General features: G+C 33.6%; 1 protein-coding gene across 1 annotated transcript in view; it reads right to left on the bottom strand.

Moving 5' to 3' along the window:
• The window catches only part of LOC115880239 (cerebellar degeneration-related protein 2-like), a 368,754-nt gene that overhangs the window by 292,937 nt on the left and 56,234 nt on the right, over positions 1-19,583 (bottom strand). Inside the window, exon 2 of the mRNA XM_030897408.1 lies at positions 3,840-3,851. Coding sequence (XP_030753268.1) covers positions 3,840-3,851 — 12 coding nt within the window. The remainder of the gene's footprint in view (positions 1-3,839; positions 3,852-19,583) is intronic.

The raw sequence follows: 19,583 nt of genomic DNA on the forward strand, positions 1-19,583 counted from the left end.
GGTTCGAAACGTCAGGGGCGTCGTCCTTTAGCATAGTACATGAAAGCCTGTAGCCTGTTCCCAGTTATGCAGAAAACGACCCACGTTTTTTTTCAATATCAAATCCTTAAAAAATGTGTATTATTATTTTTTTTTTCTTGCAGTGCAGGTGGCGAAAAATCCATAAGGATTTTTTTGGATAGATCAAATCCTTAGTCCAACCCTGATGAAGATGTAAACGAAACGTCGTATCCAACTTTGCAGGCTGGGACTTGGTGGAACCGTGTGTACCCTCGTCTACGTCGCGATCGGACTACATCAACTTTTGATGCTTCTTTCGTCAAAACTGACTGTCACAGTGACATTTGTCGTACACGCTCAAGTTGGCCTTGATCCAATATATCGACATACCATATTTCGTTTAAATCGGACGATTTTTTCGCCACTGATGATGGGTTTTCATAATGCACGAAACGTCGTCAAAATATCATGAAAAGATAGTAAATATCATGAAAACGAAAAAAAGACTAAAAAAGTCCAATAATATAAATATCTATAAATTGCTTAAAAAATCAACAAAATCATTCCACTAGAACTTTTGAATGAAACAATCTATAGAAGAGAAGCTTAAGGCTTAAGTTAATGATTTTTCTTCTGTTTCATCTATCTATGCTCTATACTGTTCAGTTTCCAGAACTTTATTATGGTAAATCACATGCAAATATACAAGTATATACCAAACGATAAAAAAAACGGCGTCAAAGCCAGCTGGAGAACGACAATAATTCATGATGATAATATTGGCGAGGCTCTTAATTTTTTACTGGCACTTACTGCCAGTTGGCCTTAAGACTGTAATTTACATTTATATTGAGTAAAAATGATTTTTTGTGCAAGCGTTTCGAAATTGACAGTTTTTGATATTTATTTGAGATTCGAAATGACATTCTTTTAGGCACTAGTATCTAAAAGTGACACTTGTTTAGGCACTAGTGCCTAAAAGTAAAAAATGAAACGTTGGAAACAATGAAAATACTAATTTATTATAAATCTTAAACAGAGTTGACGGCTTTAAGGTAGTGGATAACTTCAGGAAATAGGCTAGCAATACCTTTTCTGTGAAATTCTCAACATGTTTTTCTTTGATTCAGGTAGTAAAGTTGTTGTAGGTGGTTTCGTATAAGTTTTTCGACTTCTCGAACACTAACGTGGATAGCGCAGTTTCAGCAGCTTGTTAAATATCCAATTGACGCATTGTCCATTGACAATTTTGCGTTCCGTGCTTAAAACACATTCGTTTCGCAACTTGTTACATAAATAGCTATTTAAATGGTGTAGTTTAGAATTTCGAGAAAATAGCTATTTATGTAACTAGTACCTAAAATGATGTTTTTTAGGACGAATCATTACTGTTTGCGGACGAGGCGTTAGCCGAGTCCGAAATAGTAGATGAGTCCTAAAAAACATAATTTAGGTACGTGTTACATACACTATTTTTTGTCATACGCTTTTTACAGTTTTTTAGAACGCATATTTGCAAAATTTTCCATATTTGAAATTATAATGTTTGGAAAAGTTGGCTTATAAATTCATATCTTAGTAACGAGTTTGTTTATTTTCATCGCATTTTGACATGTCATTCGAAATTTGTCACAAAATCACAAATTCATCAACAATTTTAAAATGTTCCAAAACCCGAACATATTGCTAATATGCCAAAGAAATCGTGTTGGATTTACTTCCTGTGAAGTCTCAAAGCATTTACTCAGAAAGAATATGATGTTTTAATGGAAAGATAAAAATGGCGTATTCCGTTGTAAAATGAAGATGTATTGCTAAATTATTTTACATGAAAAAGTAAGTACTAGGTACCTATTTAAAAGAGGCTTTTAAATTAAAAATATTCTTAAATTACAGTCACAAACATTCAAACCATCGTCAATTTGGTCGAAATATTCCATGCTGAGCAGTGTTAAGTGTTAAAGAAGATATTTATATTGACAAATCTCCAAAACTTATTGCTTTTTGAAGAGGAATTAAGGTTACGAGCCTAAAAAGTCTAAGGTTTTGTCCATAAAAGAGATCGGTGATTTTTGGCCACGGCTAGTGATGAAACTTATTTACTTACTAAGGTAAGTTTTGCGATAATGATTTTAAAATATATAGATGGTTTTATTCCATTGTATTTGATTTTTAGGTAGCTCTTGTCATTGGCCTTGTGGAGTATGTAGAAGAGAATTGTACTCTACGAAAGACATCATAGAAAAGACAACAGCTGCCTTTAGTTACCCTTTGCGGATACAAACCAATATCAAAAGAGTGTTTCCGGTGGTGAACGAAGGGAACGTTGTCAATCCAGTTGAGTTGTATAGAAAATATGCTTGTCTTAGGCCAAAAAATGTACCACATGATTATGTCTTCATCTCTTATCGTAAAGGAAAATGCACCGTGCAACGAGTCGGCATTCATTCATTTGGGAAGATGCCATCGATTGTAGCAGCATTTTTAAAGTTGTCGAACCCAAACGAATATACAGGTCATTGTTTCCGACGTAGTTCTGCTACTCTTGCTGCAGATGCAGATGTGGATTTTACATCGCTGAAACGCCTAGGAGGTTGGAGGTAAAAATTTTAATATTTTCCGATCTTGTTCTAAACAACAATAATTATTTAGGTCGTCCACAGTGGCCGAAGGTTACATAGAAGAATCTATTGAGAAAAAGAAGAAAGTTTGCAAACTGCTAATGGGGGAAAAGAAAATCGCGACCACTTCCACGGATGTATTACCAAGTACATCATCGTTCGCATTTACTCCACCTCATCAGAAAGTAAATTTACCTGCCAATGGAGGAGTCGTTTCGATTGCAGATGCAAGTTTTCAAAATGCACAAAATTGTTCATTTCATTTTTATTTTTCCAAATAACTTAGCTTTTGATATTGTTAGTATTTAATAATTTAAAAATCAAATACAATGGAATAAGAAACCATCTATATATTTTAAAAATCATTATCGCAAACTTACCTTATAAGTAAATAAGTTTCTATCACTAGCCGTAATAAAAAATCACTGATCTCTTTATGGACAAACCTTAGACTTTTTAGGCCTGTAACCAACCGAATTCTCTTCAAAAGCAATAAGTTTTGGAACAATATAAATATCTTTAACACTTAACACTGCTCTCAGCATGGAATATTTCTGACCAAATTGACGATGGTTTGAATGTTTTAGACTGTAATTTAAGAATATTTAATTTAAAAGCCTCTTTAAATAGGGTACCTAGGTACTTACTTTAAAACAAATAACTTAGCTTTTGATATTGTTAGTATTTAATAATTTAATTATAAATATATGTATAATTTATGTGATTTTAGACAAATTTCGAATGACAAAATAAAACTAACGTGGATAGCGCAGTTTCAGCAGCTTGTTAAATATCCAATTGACGCATTGTCCATTGACAATTTTATGTTCCGGTGCTTAAAACACATCTTATTTCGCAACTTGTTACATAAATAGCTATTTAAATGGTGTAGTTTAGAATTTCGAGAAAAATATTTTTTGAGAAATAGATTTGTGTCTAGAAACGTTCTATCCTATTTTGATCTTCCTATAACTAGTGTTAAGTTTTGACAAGTTTTATGTCAATATTTAGTAAATGACGTCTAGAAAAATGTGAATGAAATGATTGTCATACCCCAGCCGTCTTTGACGCCGTTTTTTTAGATCATACTGTATAATATACAAATCGCATTTTATGTATAAATTTGTTATTGACTCAAAACTAATCAGGATTGCTATAAATATAAATGTTCTACTTACTATCTGACATATATGAACATTATTTTCATTTGTTTCTTACCTTCGCCGCCACCTGTAAACAAACAAAAATATTAGTATAGTCTGAGCTAGTGATGGGTTGTTATTTAACTATCTGTTATTTTATAACAATTATTTATAAATAACATAACGCAACCGTTACTACTTCTAAAAAATAACAGATATAAAATAATGACACGTAGAGATCGGCCGCTCGTGAAACGAAAAACGAAGTCGGCGCTCTGCATCACCACGAAATTCTATGCTGCTCGAAGCAATTCCAAAAAACAACTAGTATAAGGTCTGTTCGTTTTCCTGTTATTATCGATTCTGCATCGTCCTAGAACTCTCCAGCGCATGCGCAAATGAAATAATGTCTTCATATTTCCTTCTGCGCAGACGCATCACAATTCTAGGACGGTTCAGAATCGGTAATAACAGGAAAACGAAAAAAGCTATAGATGGAAAACATGTTATTTCGTCAACCGTCGATACAGGCGGCGAGACAACGGACAACGGAGTGGGGAAAGCGCTACGGCGAACGTAGCTGCTTCGGTCGATACCGTCGATGGTCGTATTTACACAACAGCTTAAAAATAATAGGATATAAAAGAAGCAGGTTTTTTGAAACAGTTGCGGGCATAACGCCTGGCGGTGGAGATAACAGGAGTGGGAAAGGAACGCTGCTGCATCGGTCGATTTCGATGGAGGCCCCAAACGGGTTGGAGAAGCAGTCATTTTAGATATAAGCCAACCTGTTGCCAACAGGGCGGCGGTCGAGATAATCGGTGTGGGAAAGGAACGCTGCTGCATCGGTCGATTGTCGATGGAGGTTCGAACAGGTTGGGGAATAACGCCATCAGTTGTTTTAGATACATTCTGTTTCAAACTCAGCCATTTGAGCATAACGGACGGAGTGTCGAGATATTATATGCTGTATGTTTCAATTACTTACTTATTAAGTTTCACGGGTATTTATTTATTCATTCTGAAAAATTTTCAGAATATTTTAAGATTTTTAAAAATGTATACAGGGTGTTTTGGAAAATCTGGTCATTGATTAATCAACAGATCCTGCTTAAAGCCCTTTGACGTAAAAAAGCTGATTTTTGAAAACGGATTGACTTTTATGTGAGATTCGATAAGAAGGGATTTTTCGAAACTCGAATTCTAAGGGGGTGAAACTACTCGGAAATATTAAAATATTTTTATTTAAAAACCGGTGAGTTTTTTCGGAAAAACTCTTAAAACACGTATATTTTATTGTGTTGTTTTACATATTTTAAGATTTTTTAAAATATATACAGGGTGTTTTACAAAAATATGACCATACATCACTATTCTGCTTAAACTGCTGGACGTTTAAAGCTGATTTTTAAAACGGATTGGACTGTGGGGTTGAGGTTCGATAAGGAGGGGTTTCTCAACCAAATTCCAACAGGGTGAAACGCCCTCAAATATTACAATATTTGTTATTTAAAAACGGTTAGTCTTTCGGGAAAACGCCTGGACACGCATATTAATTTATTTTGTTTTTTTACATATTTTGAAATTTTTAAAGAATCATACAGGGTGTTCCAAAAGTTGAGTAATTGATTAACCACGATTCTGCTTTAAACTGCTCGACGTTAGAAAGCTTATTTCTTGGCAAATGAGAGTAATTTTATCCAGTTTCTATGTTAATGGAAAATCTTGTTTACTTTATCACCATTAGAAGAGCACTGGACGCGAACGAAGTCGCGGATAATGCTAGTTTAAGTGTAAAATTAATTCGAACTCTAGTGTGTAGTTGGTTTACTTATGAAGAATATACTACATTTTCTATATTGCTATTTTTTGACCGCAAATGGTAAAATCATAACTAAGAGCTTCTCGTCGAGTGAGATGCACCCTGTACACTGCTACGCACCAGGATCTACGCGGACCGAGGGGCAGGGGCGTAGGTAGATCGCAATGTAGGTATAGACGAGTGGCGGAATTTTGGCTTTTTTATATCGCAATTTGTAAACAGCGCTTATTTGTAAACAACCACCGTTTTTAGAGAGGTATTTTAGATAACAATCGATATTTAGAAATGTTTTGACACCCTGGAACTACTACCACCGAGCACGTCATTGTTGCAACTTGCAACTGCGTTAATACGCCTGGCGGTGACCGTCTCATAGACTGGCGGTGACCGTCTCTTTCAGATATTTAGCAGTAAAATAAAGAAACCTGTTATTTTTAAGCTGTTATTTTAAGCTGTTTTTTATAAATAACTATAACAGTTCCAACTGTTATCTAAAAATAACAGTTTTGCCCATCACTAGTCTGAGCAATGATTCAGGGAAAATTTCGACGAACGATGACAGAAAAAAGGCAGATGACGATTATACCAATCCATCTTTTTCACTAAAAATACAGTTTCTATTTTTTTAAGTTGGTAACTATGGATGACCAAAGACATTAGTGTACATTTATTTAAAAATAGCTACTAGTTTTTAAATAAATTATATATTGAGTATCTATACTTATATCAAAACATAGATTTATATTGCCTTTATTAAAAGATTTTATGGAAATATTATTTTTTTTATGATATCTAACGGCACCACAATTTAGATCTACAGTTCTAGCGGGTTCCAAATCAGAACCATCCGGTATATTAGCTCATAAACGACAGAACCGCGAAGATTAAATGGTACCGAGGATGGTACTACGCGGATAATCAAAATAAACCGGCCATTGATTCTTTACTGAACTGGTAAATAAAATTATTATCTACTATGGTTGCGCTAGCAGATGCAACGTGCAATTAGGCGCTAGCTTTAACGCTATACTGTTACAATGTTAACAGTGTTTCGTTAGATTTATAGTTTGTGCGTTAGATTTAGTTGTTTTCTTGCGTTTTTATTACTTTATAGTCTTGAAATTACAAATCAATCACTCATACACTTTAGAATTTATTTTTTGTGTTTCTGTTTTTAAATGTTCCTGATAGCATTCATCATATAAAAATTATAATTTGTACCATATCAGAATAAGCAGAATGAACAGTAATAAGCTCCTTTTATTATTATACGATAGTTCCCAATTGACAAAGGAGTACGACAGGGAGACGTGATATCCCCAAAGCTGTTTAGAGCAACACTAGAAGAAATCTTCTGTCAACTAGACTGGACCAACAAAGGATTGAAAATAGAAGAAAAATATCTTAACCATCTAAGATTTGCAGATTTCATAGTCCTAATAGCCAATAGTCCTGAAGAACTACAAACACAAATTGACGAACTAAATACAGGCAGCTATAAAGTAGGTCTCAAAATGAATTTAGCAAAAACTAAAGTAATATACAGCGAACTAGTAGACAGAAAAGACATTCTAATAAATAATACAAAACTGGAAATAGTAGAAGGATATATATATTTGGGAAAACTAATACACAGCTCGGGATCTTTACTACTAGAAATCAACCGATGAATTAAGTTAGCATTAAGTACCTATGGAAGAAACTCAATCATATTCAAATCTAAAATGTCACTTTATCTAAAGAAGAAAACATTCGACCAATGTGTACTACCAGTCATGACCTATGCAAGCGAAACCTGGACACTTAAAACGGACATTGTAAGGGAACTACAGGTCGCACAACGCACAATGGAACAAAATATGCTGGGAATGACCAAGAGTGGATACGACAAAAAAACAGGTAATAGATGTCCATCCACACAATCAAATCCCTCAAGTGGCAATGGGCAGGACACCTGGCAAGAAGTACGGACAACAGATGAACCACAAAAATTACAGCATGGTACCCACGAGGAATTAAGAGACCTAGAGGAAGACCAAACCTGAGATGGGACCATGATATTAGGAAATTAGCAGGGATTACTTGGACCCGAATAACCAACAATAGACAACAATGGGCCCAACTACAAAGAGACGTACCATTGCGATAAAACAAGTAGTACAAGAATTAGTAATCCCAAATTGAACTCATGGTCTATAAGGATATCGAGAAGTGGATATCGTCGTCACTATGAAAACAACACAATTATGCCACCTAACTTTTTAAGCGTTATCATGAATTTGGTAATAATTGGTAGGCATACGTGGCGAAATAAAAGTATAAAAAATTTACCTACCTTTTAAAAATGTGCAATTTTTCAAGTTTTAAAAATATTTTATTATAAACCAGCAGATTAAATCATATTTTGTTGTATTACTTTTTTTGATCGCAATGGTACATATGTGAGGGAGGCTACACCATAATTGGAAATGGTTGAATAAGCTGAGAATGATGATCATGATGATGATCATTATACATAGCAGACTCCTTATTAGAGTTTAATTTTATTATAGCACTGTCTGCATTTCTCAACATTTTGAACCATTTTTCATGAAATTTGCTATACTTACATACGTTTTATTGACAAAGCAAATGTACGTACTGTTCTGAAAGAGTACTTGGGTAGTATTGGACACAGTAATTTACAATGACATAATTAATTTACAATAATAATAAATAACAAATGACATATAGAAATGACATAAGAAAGCTAGTTTTTTTACGTAAGAAAGCTGTTCTTTGCTTAGTTCGAAACGGTAAACTGTTTTCAAGATATTTGCGTCACGATGCGTTGATTTTACTATTAGCGAAATATTAAGATGTAATGCCCTCTTTACATCTCATCAGGGCCAAATGCCCTCATCTTAGTGCATATTTATGTTTAGGAACTTTTTGTTTTATTTTTAATAGTAGAATAACCTAGTAAAATTTGGTACACTATATTTTAATACTCTGTATAGGAAAATTGAAAAATGAATATTATCTCCACTGCTTAATGATTTAGTTATTTTTATGCCTTCCTATGAATTAATACGATAGGTAAGAAAATTTTTCCTGATTACAGCAAACACTTGCGAACCTTCTTCATTTCATTGTTGGTCAATAAATTCCATAATTCTATAGAATCTTTAATTTTTCTGAGCATTCTCCATCAGAAAAGTTTTCATGATTATATCTATCCTAAACTGTAATAAAAGATTCCTTAGGTATTTTTGCCTTCCTAAATTTACTATATCTCAGAAACAAGAAACGAATCTCAATAACGAAAGGTACCGTTCTGTAATGATATATTAGCTAAAATACATTTTTCAGTTGATACAAATCACGACAGATTACGTGATCCAAAGAAAGCACGCGAACTAACTCTACCACACCCTCGAAAAACGAACCGATTGGAAGAAAATTTAGAAATTAGCTTAGATAAACGGTCGCTAATTGGCAATAAGGTCATTTTTCCGCATCTGTATACACGTAGTGGAGCTGTCATCGTTTAGAAAAAACTAGTCCTGTTTGTAACTTCTCATTAGCGGATTATATCGCACTGGATAAGTCTTCGGTATGTAATTACCGCAATTACCGGTTTTTCTAATTATTAATTAATAGGAAAACTGGATGTTATGCAAGCAACTGTTTGGAATTGGGTGCTTTATAAGGTGTGTGTCATTAGATAAGACGATTGCATGTCTAGAGTGATTTTTAATAGTGACAGGTTTGAAATATCCTACACGACTATAGTCAAAGTGTTTAATGGATACTTGCAGGACATAAAGTAAAAGCGGGTAATTAGATAGTTTGATAATGTTTGTGCTTCTTTTTTTCTTCTATCTCAAATATATATTTCCTTATATTTAAATTTAAGTCTAACTAGACCAAAAAAGGATTAAAAATAAATGGAGAATATCTTAATCATCTAAAATTCGCTGATGACATAGTCCTAATTGACAATAGTCCTGAAGAACTTCTTCTTCTCGTCCGTTAACTCTCGAAAGAGAATGGTGACATCGTGTCTCAATTGCTCGGATCGTTGTTCTCCATCCCTCTCTACCTTGAGCGGCTATAGAAGCCTCTTGCAGGCCGTGACCAATAATTTCTTTGGTTTGGTCCACCCAGTGCGTCGGAGATCTTCCTCTTGGTCGTTTGCCATTAATCTTCCCTTCGATTATGATTTTTTCCAGTCCATCCAAAATGTGCCCGAAGTACCTAAGGTATGACTGCTTTATTTTGGTTGAAAGTCTTGTGTTAACTTTCAACTGCCTTAGAATTGATACGTGGCGTTGGTCCGATGTTCTGTGTATGAAATTCGCAGCATTCTTCTGTAGGCCCACATTTCGAAAGCATCTATTTTTTGTCTGTTTGTAGTTTTCAGTCCAGGTCTCTAATGCATAAGTAGCGATAGGAAAGGTCAATGTGTTTACTAATTTTAATTTGTTGCGCTGGGATATTGCAGAGTCTTTCCATATTCGTGTTAGTTTAATAGTCAAGTTACGAGCTATTGCTAGTCTGCGTTTGATTTCCTCGTCACAGCCTCCTTTATTTGTTATGAGGGATCCGAGATACTTGAACTATTCTACCATCTCCAAACCATCAATCTCCCTGATGTTAGTAGGATTTCGATCTATTATCATGACTTGCGTCTTCCTTTTGTTCAGCATATGCCATATTCCGCACTGATCTTACTCAACCTTCTCATTATTTGAACAAGTTCTTCCTCAGAGCATGCAAGAATTAAGGTGTCATCGGCATACCTAAGGATTGTGATCTTTTTTCCACCTATCGTTAGTCCACCTCGCCAGCCCTGTAAGACTTTCCTCATTCCCGTATAACCAAACAGTATAGAACCTCTATCGAGCCTGTATTAAAATCTTTAGTCGATAAAGGCAGCCTTTATTCTTTTGGTACAGCAACGATACGTGTTTGAATACAGTCTAGCCTGTACTGAATAAAGTTGACCTGTATTGATACTTTACCGCAACTATACATTCTGGATTTAGATTGAATAAAGCTAATTTGTCGATTCGTTATCGTATCGATATACATGTTGACGGCGTCCTTTACACCATATGTATTAAAATCTATATCCCATAGAAAGTTTTTCTTATGTTTAATTTTAATATGTTTAAGTAAATCCTTAAACATATCCTTGGTAGTATTAATATTCCAAATATTAATATAAATATTCTAAAGGCATAAAATACTACAAACGATATGTTTAAGTATTTACTTAAACATAACTTTTCTAATTCAGGTAACACTTTTAAAAACCAAAGAAAATTTTTCTAGATATATTTTAATACATATTTTGTAAAGGACGCCTATCAAACCTATAGGTTAGATAAGATTTTTATTGGGGCGATTTAAGTAAAATTACTGAAAATTTGATTACTCTTTTATTATATTTTTACTTACAAATTCGTGTACACTACTGTTTTCATCAGTTTTAAAACTTTCATCAAGTCTTGTAACTTCATCAAGGGTGTTCATGGGAAAATTTCATCTTGCTACTTGTTACCAGTGTGACCATGTGACCATCAGTACCGTTATTATAATTACCCCGCGGAAGTCTTCTATTGTTTAGATATATTAGGTACGACCTGCCCTTCAATAACTCAACTTGTGGAAAATAAACAGATTTCAAATTTTTGATTTTTCTTCCGTTATGTTAGAGTAGAATGTTGAAGAAACACGGAGAAGCACATTTGTATCTGGCATATTAAAATAATTCTAATCCCAGAAATTATGCACCAGCGGAATATCATTATAGATATATAAAATACATGAAGTTGTAAAGGATCAGCGTATATTTACTACGTATAACAATGGTTATCGATACTATATAGATTCTTTATTTGCATTATAAATATAATTTATCTATTCTCTATAGGAGAACATATACAGGCAGTGCTTTATGGTTGCTATAAAGATTAAATACAGAACATGTCTGTAAAGGAAATATTTGAGTATTCTTTAAATATGCTTTATATATGAAGTCTTTATCGCGACATCTTTATAGCAAAGAAACTAATCTATATAGGCTTGAGTTTACTATATCACGTGGTTATACGGGTATGTACTCTCCATAGATGTTGAAGAGTATGGGTGAGACTATACAACCTTGTCTCACACCACGTTTCGGACTAAAAGACTTAGAGAGAGCGTTGTTGACTTTGAGTTTTCCGGAGCTGTCTTCGTAAAGATTTTTAAGTAGAAATATAACATGTTTTGGTACTCCCATGTTTTCTAACACCAACCACAACTTCTTCCAATTTACACAATCAAAAGCCCTACTGTAGTCGACGAAGCATAACTAGGTTTTGACATTAAATTTATATGCTTTTTCAATTATTTGCCTTGTATTTAAGATCTGTTCTCCTGAAGAACTACAAGCACAAATTAATTATCTAAATACAGCCACCAGTAAAGTGGGTCTCAAAAAGAATTTAGCAAAAACTAAAGCGATGTACAACGAACTAGTGGAAAGAAAAGACATGCTAATAAATAACACAACACTGGAAATAGTAGAAGTATATATAATATATTTGGGAAAACTAATACACGCTCGGATCTCTACTATAATAAATCCACCGAAGAATTAAGTTAGCATGGAGTACTTATGGAAGAAACTCAATCATATTGAAATCTGGAATGTCACTTTATGTAAAGAAAACATTCGACCAATGTTCTACCAGTGATGACTCATGGCATATACATGCAAAACCTGGATACTTAAAATGGGCATTATAACGAATTCAGGTCGCACAGCGCTCAATGGAACGAAATATGCTGGGAATAACCAAGAGAGACCGTAAAAGAATAGAGTGGATATGACAAGAAAACCCATGTAATAGACAGTGGCGTAGCTACCTAGGGGCGAGGCGGGGCAGTGCCCCGCCGCTCTCAAGCTCAGGGGACCCTCGAATCCTTACCAAAAATCTCGATCGAACTGAACTTTTGGCAATTTCTCCAATTTTCAAAATAAATATGACAGGTTGCAACCCCACTTTAATCATGACAACTCAGTTGAGGGAAATTCAAAAGTTATGCCTAGGGAATTCCCCTAAATTCTTTCTGTGGGTGGCAGTGTTGTTAATTTGACGGATAGTGATATATGCGTTTTATTATTCATCGATATGCGTTTTATTGTGAATTCGAGTTAAGATTTTTTGTCGGGAATGGTCGCAAAGCCAGTGAAACTGCAAAAAAATACGGTATTGATACCCATTTTCAAGAAAAGAGGCAAAGAAAAGTTAAAAAAACGTTTTGATGAATTAGCTGCTGATCACTGATTTCCAAACCGAGAAAAAATATTTAAAATTGAGATTTTCAATAATGTACTAGACACAGTAATATCTCAATTAGATACGCGTTTTATTGGTATGAGTGCAGTCTGTCATATATTCGATTTTCTAACACCAACATTTTTATTACATCTTGATGAAGCAATTTTATTACAAAAGTGTGACGAATTCCAAAGAAAATATTCAGATATAATAGGCCCTAGTTTCTCACTTCAATTTACTAATATTTTATATAACTCAAGCATGGACTGTTCACCAATTATGTAAGGAAATAATGAGCAAATATGGAGTGCTAGAATGCGATCTAACTGAAGTATTTACAGCAATGTTATTATTCTTTACAATTCCTGTCACTTCTGCATCAGCTGAAAGGTCATTTAGCAAATTAAAAATAATAAAAAAATATTTAAGAAATAATATGGGCCAAACTCGACTCCGACATTATTTAACAATAGAAATTGAAAACAAAACCGCATCAAGCCTGGATTTAAACGAAGTCATTGATACTTTTGTGAAAACTAAAGCTAGGAAAAAATTGTAAATATAATTGTTATTTAGTCAGTTGGTAGGCCCGACCTTTATATAATAAACGCTAAATCTTCTCTATATTTCGTTTTATTAGCCAAATCTACACCAAGTATTAATTGTAATTTATGTTGTTACTGTTTAATATTTTTATTACCTGCCCTGCAGTGCACAAAAAAGAGCTTAAGTAGCTTAGCATTTTTAAAGTGTTTGTATATTTCATATTTTTATTTGATAAAACCTAATCAGTTTACATACCAGTGGCCAGTGGGGCCCCATTTTCTAATTTGCCCCAGGGCCCTTGGTTACCTAGCTACGCCACTGGTAATAGATGTCATCCACAGAGTCAAATCCCTCAAATGGTAATGGGCAGGACACCTGGCAGAAGAACGGATAACCGATGGACTACAAAAATTACAGCATGGTCCCCCCAGGAATTAAGAGGATAAAATATGTTAGATTTTCACAAAAAGAATTTGAAGAAAAAGAATATAATACAACTATTTCCACGACATAGATTTCTCAAATACCTAACTTAATTGACACTTGAAAGTTTTAAATTTCAGTGTTCTAGTTTAAAATCGGGTAAACTAAACCAAAATCCTATTAGTTTAATCGCCTTTAAGATATAGTTATTGAAGAATTGAAGCCTTAAAAAAATAAGGTAAGTCTAATATATAAGCTAGTCACTGCACTGGTTGTAGGCTTTGTTTGAATAAATAAGTAGTACAAATAATCAGTACAATATGCGAAACATTCAATGGTCGCTATTAATATACATATAACATAAATACAGGGTAACTCAGTAATAGTTAACTGTAAATTTGGAAGATGGTATATAGATATGCAGGGTGGTTCAATAGATATACAGGGTGCAGAAGTTTTATTTTTATTTCGATTTTTTCCAAATAATATCTGAACTATAGTTTAGCTTTGGATAAAAATTGTTGTCAGTATGTATTTTGACATGAGAAATTTGATTTTAATGTCAATATGACTTCAATTTGTAGGGGGCGCCACCTACATGCGTTTTAACTGTTTTGAATAGTAATAACTTTTCGCCCGTACCTGTATAAAACTATTGAGTGAAAAAATATACATTTCCGTGACATGTAAAACGGTGAAAAAATGTATCTTGGTAAAAATCGCTACGAGCAACCGTTCCCAAGATTTTAGAATGAAAATAGTCAATACGTCATTATTAACAAAAAATAAACACGGTTGAGATAATTATTTGACTGAAATAATAAATTTTGGAATTTTTTTTTAATTAATTATAATTTTTTCTACGAAAAAATGATGCTAAAACAGATTTTGTTGAACTTTTGGCACAAAAACATTTCAAATTTATGATTTTACTCTAATAACTATTTAGTCAACATGTTTAATTTTTGTCAATGATGACAGGTATTGATCATTTCGATTCCAAATATCTCGAGAATCAATACTCGTAGCGATTTTTACCAAGAGACTTTTTTTACGTAAAAAAATGTATATTTTTTTACTCGGTATTTTATACAGATATGGACGGAAAGTTATTACTCTTCAAACCAACTAAAAATATGTAGGTGGCGCCCTCTACAAGTAGGAGTCATATTGACATCAAAATCGAATTTCTCATGTCAAAAACTCCCAGAGACCAATTTTCATCATAACATTGACTTTACCTCATAAATTATTTGGAAAAATAAAACTTCTACACCCTGTATCCCCGAAACTAAACATTTTAGGACATACATTTATACGAACTTTTTTACTAATTTTTATCTGCAGAATATGCTGCCAAAGTTTCCGGAATACAATTCGGACCACCCTGTATAGTATATGGATAAATAAAAAAACGACAATAAAAAATTATAGAATTTTAATTCAAATTGACTAAAATCTCAAGAAATCAAAGGATTAGGTTAGGTATATAAATAATAGTGGAGGTTAAATTGTTATTTGTCTCTAACTATACGTATCAATTTTCAATAAACAATGAATTTTGATATTATAATCGACCACTAGATGAAGTAAAAAATGCATTTCAAACCACTAGATGGCTCGAATATCTTGCACCGTACGGTATGCTTTCGGTATGGAAATTTTCTATGAACCGGCAGGTTTGCAAATATTCCTTCGCCTAACCTGTTTCGTTTTGTTTTGTTTTGCATTATTGGAATAGTTGTGGTGTATTAAACTGCCAGGATCGGAATAAGGAAGGAAGTCTTACTTTAAGATATATTGCTACTATAAATTTAATTCTATTGAATTTAAAAGGTATGAGCATGAATTAACAATTTATCTTTCGATTTTTTATACAAAGATGATTTATTCAGAATATATTCTATATTTTAGTATATTGTGTATGTAATAGAAAATGGAACCAATTGATCCAAATTGGGCCAATGGTTTACCGTTTGGTGAAACATGCTATGAGGTGTACATACTACTTTTTCTTCGACAGAGTTCAGGTTTAACCAGAAATTCAGTAATTGAGTAATTTCAACTTTTCTTTCTATAAGAGTGTCAACCTGCAAAAATTACTCCAAATATTGAGTTGATAGAGCCTTCTTGTGTTGCCCGAATGCGTATTTCCATAATATACCACGTAGAGAGCATAAGGTCTCTAGATCCCGCCCCCAAGCTTAGTTCAGCTGTGAAGATGTATCTAACGCGGTATAGAATGGAATTGGGAAATGCGCCAAAATCGGGTATAGTTCGTAGTAATGGCGTAACTTTTGATAGCATAAACAGTAATTTTCATTTATGTAAAATATTATATATCTATTCTCTATCATTACATTAAAAACATGACTACAAATATGAAACAACGAAATATCAAAAAAAACAACATTTATTTATTAAATATTATATTAATTTCTATTGCTATTTCCTGTTAAACTGCAATGCTCAGCTTTAATTACAAAGTATTAAAATACTAAATGTCCTTTGGCATTTGGGTACTTTCGGTAATATTTTAGCTCAATCACCATTTTTTCTTTTTTAGTCTGTTCTCTTATCACGGCGTTCCTGATGAGCCTGTTTTGCGAGCGGGAACCATGAGTTCTTCTGGATAAAGACCAAGAGCTTTATGCTTTTTTACAGTTTATTGTGATATTTGTGAGAATTATTTTTAACTGCCGCTATGTATCTGATTACTTTTCTCTTTCTGTATTAAACTTGGTATGTTTTCCATATTTGTTTTCTATAAAACATACTGGGCCTCAAAACTTGTCTTCTCTAAATCGTCGAGCCCCTACAAATATAGGTGTAGCGTTACTTACCGCACTGTTTTTTGGTGAATAGCTACGACTCTTGAATAGTTGACTCTTGTGAAGCTGAGACACTATACATATCGAGAATTTTTCTTCATATTTTATGTTTTTAACATAATCTCTCACATACTGTTTCCTGATACACCTGATGCTTGTTTACAATTCGCAACGGTCGCAAACTGGCTAATTCAACGCAAAATGGAAGATGTAACTAAGAATTGTGACGCTGAGAAGCCTACTCCATACTATACCGCATTTGGCGCCAATATCCTATTCCATTCTATACCACGTTAGAGACATCTTCAATGCTGAAATAAGCTTGAGGGTGGAGCTTAGAGACCCTATGCTCTCTACATGGTATATTATGGAAATACGCCAGTTTGGAACATACAGGTCATACCAAATAAACTTTTATTCACGTGATTAAGCTTGACCGGCACAGCGTTGTCCACTTTTATATATTTAGTTTAATCAAAATATTTTAGGAATAAATTAATTATAAATATATAAACAGTTATTATTTACATCAACAAAACTCACCTTTTTAACAGTACTTAAAGGATATAAAGGGCCATATATACTCCTGCTTTCCCGTTCAAAATACTCTAATAAAGTTGCGATGAGTTTTTTACAGCTACTAAAGCTATCTGGTACACTTCGCACTAAAAGAGGTTCTAAAAAGAACAATGTTCGACTGCAAGGTCCGCTAATAAACATTTTCAAGCTTAAAGTATCACAACGCTATTTATTTAAACCAAAAAAAGTTATAATAAATATTACCAAAGTGCATAAAATATTTATAGAGGAGTTGATATTCGAACCGCATCTAGGCGTTACCTTTAAGAGTTCTTTTAATGGTAAACCTTCTTAGATTGTTTTCAATTGACCATCCTGTATTTTTCTCAAGAACAACTTAACAGTTTGATAAAATCAAGAAAAACATGTTTTGCCATATAAACAAGTTCCCACATATGCAAGCTGATAATATGGCAGTGAATTACCTGAAGATCTTGTAACGTTTTTAGTTCGTTACATGTCTTTTTTATATATAATATATTATGATGTCTGGCCTATCATCACCGGATTCCCTCTCGTTCAGGCCGGATAGTTTATTTGACGCGCTTGGCGTAATTTTTTAACGTTCTCTAATCCACAACCCTGTTATCGTTTGACACAACCCTGTTATCGCTATGTGGAGGCGCTGTCAACATCGCTTCTGTCAACTCTCTGTGCTGTGGACTAGTGATGGGAATAATCGAATTATTTTCACCATCGAATAATTAGTAATAATTCATATTTCACAATCGAATTAATAATTCGAATTATTTAGTAGTATTATAAATTTAACCTAAAAATAAATTCGTCCCAGCTAGTGCTCGTCTAGGGGCTATTTTAAACAAATCTGAACCATTGCCATACCTATATTCTATCACTGAATAAAAAATAAAAAAAAATATTCTTTATTCAATGTATTCTATTAACTGTGCCGAAGCCGTTTAATAAATTAAACCATAATTTAAAGTTTAAAATTTAAAAGTGCCGAGTTTATGATTGTTTCAATTCCTATTGAAAAGCTCATATCTAAAATAAAAGCTTCTTCTAAAACGATATAAGTATGTCCTTGTTTACGTGCCGTTCATATTTCGGTATACCCATATTTCTTTTTATTTTATCAGTTGCAATCAATAATTATTTAGAGAAAAGAAAAAAACTAATTTTAGTGTTCGGCAGGTGTTCGGTGAAATTTGGGTGAGATGGAAATGAACCAAATAATAGTAGTATTCTTTCGTTCTGAACGAAATGAAAATTTTCACTTAAACTGATTTATTCCTACGTGGTATAGGAAATAACAATGATTTCTAGATTTTTCTATATCGGATCGTTACTTTCTTTGTCGATTCCGTTTATAAATCAGTTTAAGTGAAAATTTTCAGTTCGTTCAGAACGAAAGAATACTACTAATAGTACTATACTAATTACTAATATTCGTATTCGTCCATAAGAGGTTATGTTTTATGTTCATTTGTAATTCGGTTACCACAGATATAATATAAAATACTACTAATTTTTATCTCGATTATATCGAAAAAGATAATTTGAATTAGTTAGTTTTAATTTACTATCGAATTAGTCGTATTATTTAATTCGAATTTTCCCAACACTACTGTGGACTCACTTTTGCTTTTAGCGCTCTGTAGCCTAACCTAACCATCCCGGCTTTTAGAAATGGTGATTATTTAAATCTTGCTGTATAATCTGAATCAGCTGCTATTTCAAAGCAACAGGTAAAGATGAAATATTATCCTTTTAGATTCGATATTATTACTGCATATTTTTAGGGTAGAGTTTTGGATGTCCCAACTTAACTTGTATTTGTATTTTGCTGGCACGTTGGCGTCCCTTTTCTTTTGTCCTCCAGAATGTTACATGAAAGAAAGGACAGTTTCTTTGGTTATTATTGAAGTTTTTCAATAAGATAATGTACGTCCATAAGACCCTCGGAAGTGTTTCGAGGGTCTTATGGAGGTACATTATCTTATGGACGTACATTATCTTATGGACGTACATTGTCTTATGGACGTACATTATCTTATGGACGTACATTGTCTTATGGACGGACTGTGTCCAAGGTTCGGGTATTATCCAAGGTCCTAGTAGTGTTCCAAGGTACAGGTAGTGTCCCCATATTGCCACAGTATGGATGTAGCGTAAGCCCCATGCTGCTTCGTTCCCATCCATAAGCTAGTTAGTAGTTACGGCTGTTCCAATTCATGATGTCCTCATTCTGGCCCCTTTTGTTGTATTGGATGGCCGAGTACAGAGATGCGAGACCACCTCACGCTGTTACTGTTTGAAGCAAGATTACATAAAGAACAACT

The sequence above is a fragment of the Sitophilus oryzae genome, unplaced genomic scaffold (genome assembly GCF_002938485.1).
Source record: "Sitophilus oryzae breed Bouriz unplaced genomic scaffold, Soryzae_2.0 scaffold_1620_pilon_pilon, whole genome shotgun sequence".
Lineage (NCBI taxonomy): Eukaryota > Metazoa > Arthropoda > Insecta > Coleoptera > Curculionidae > Sitophilus > Sitophilus oryzae.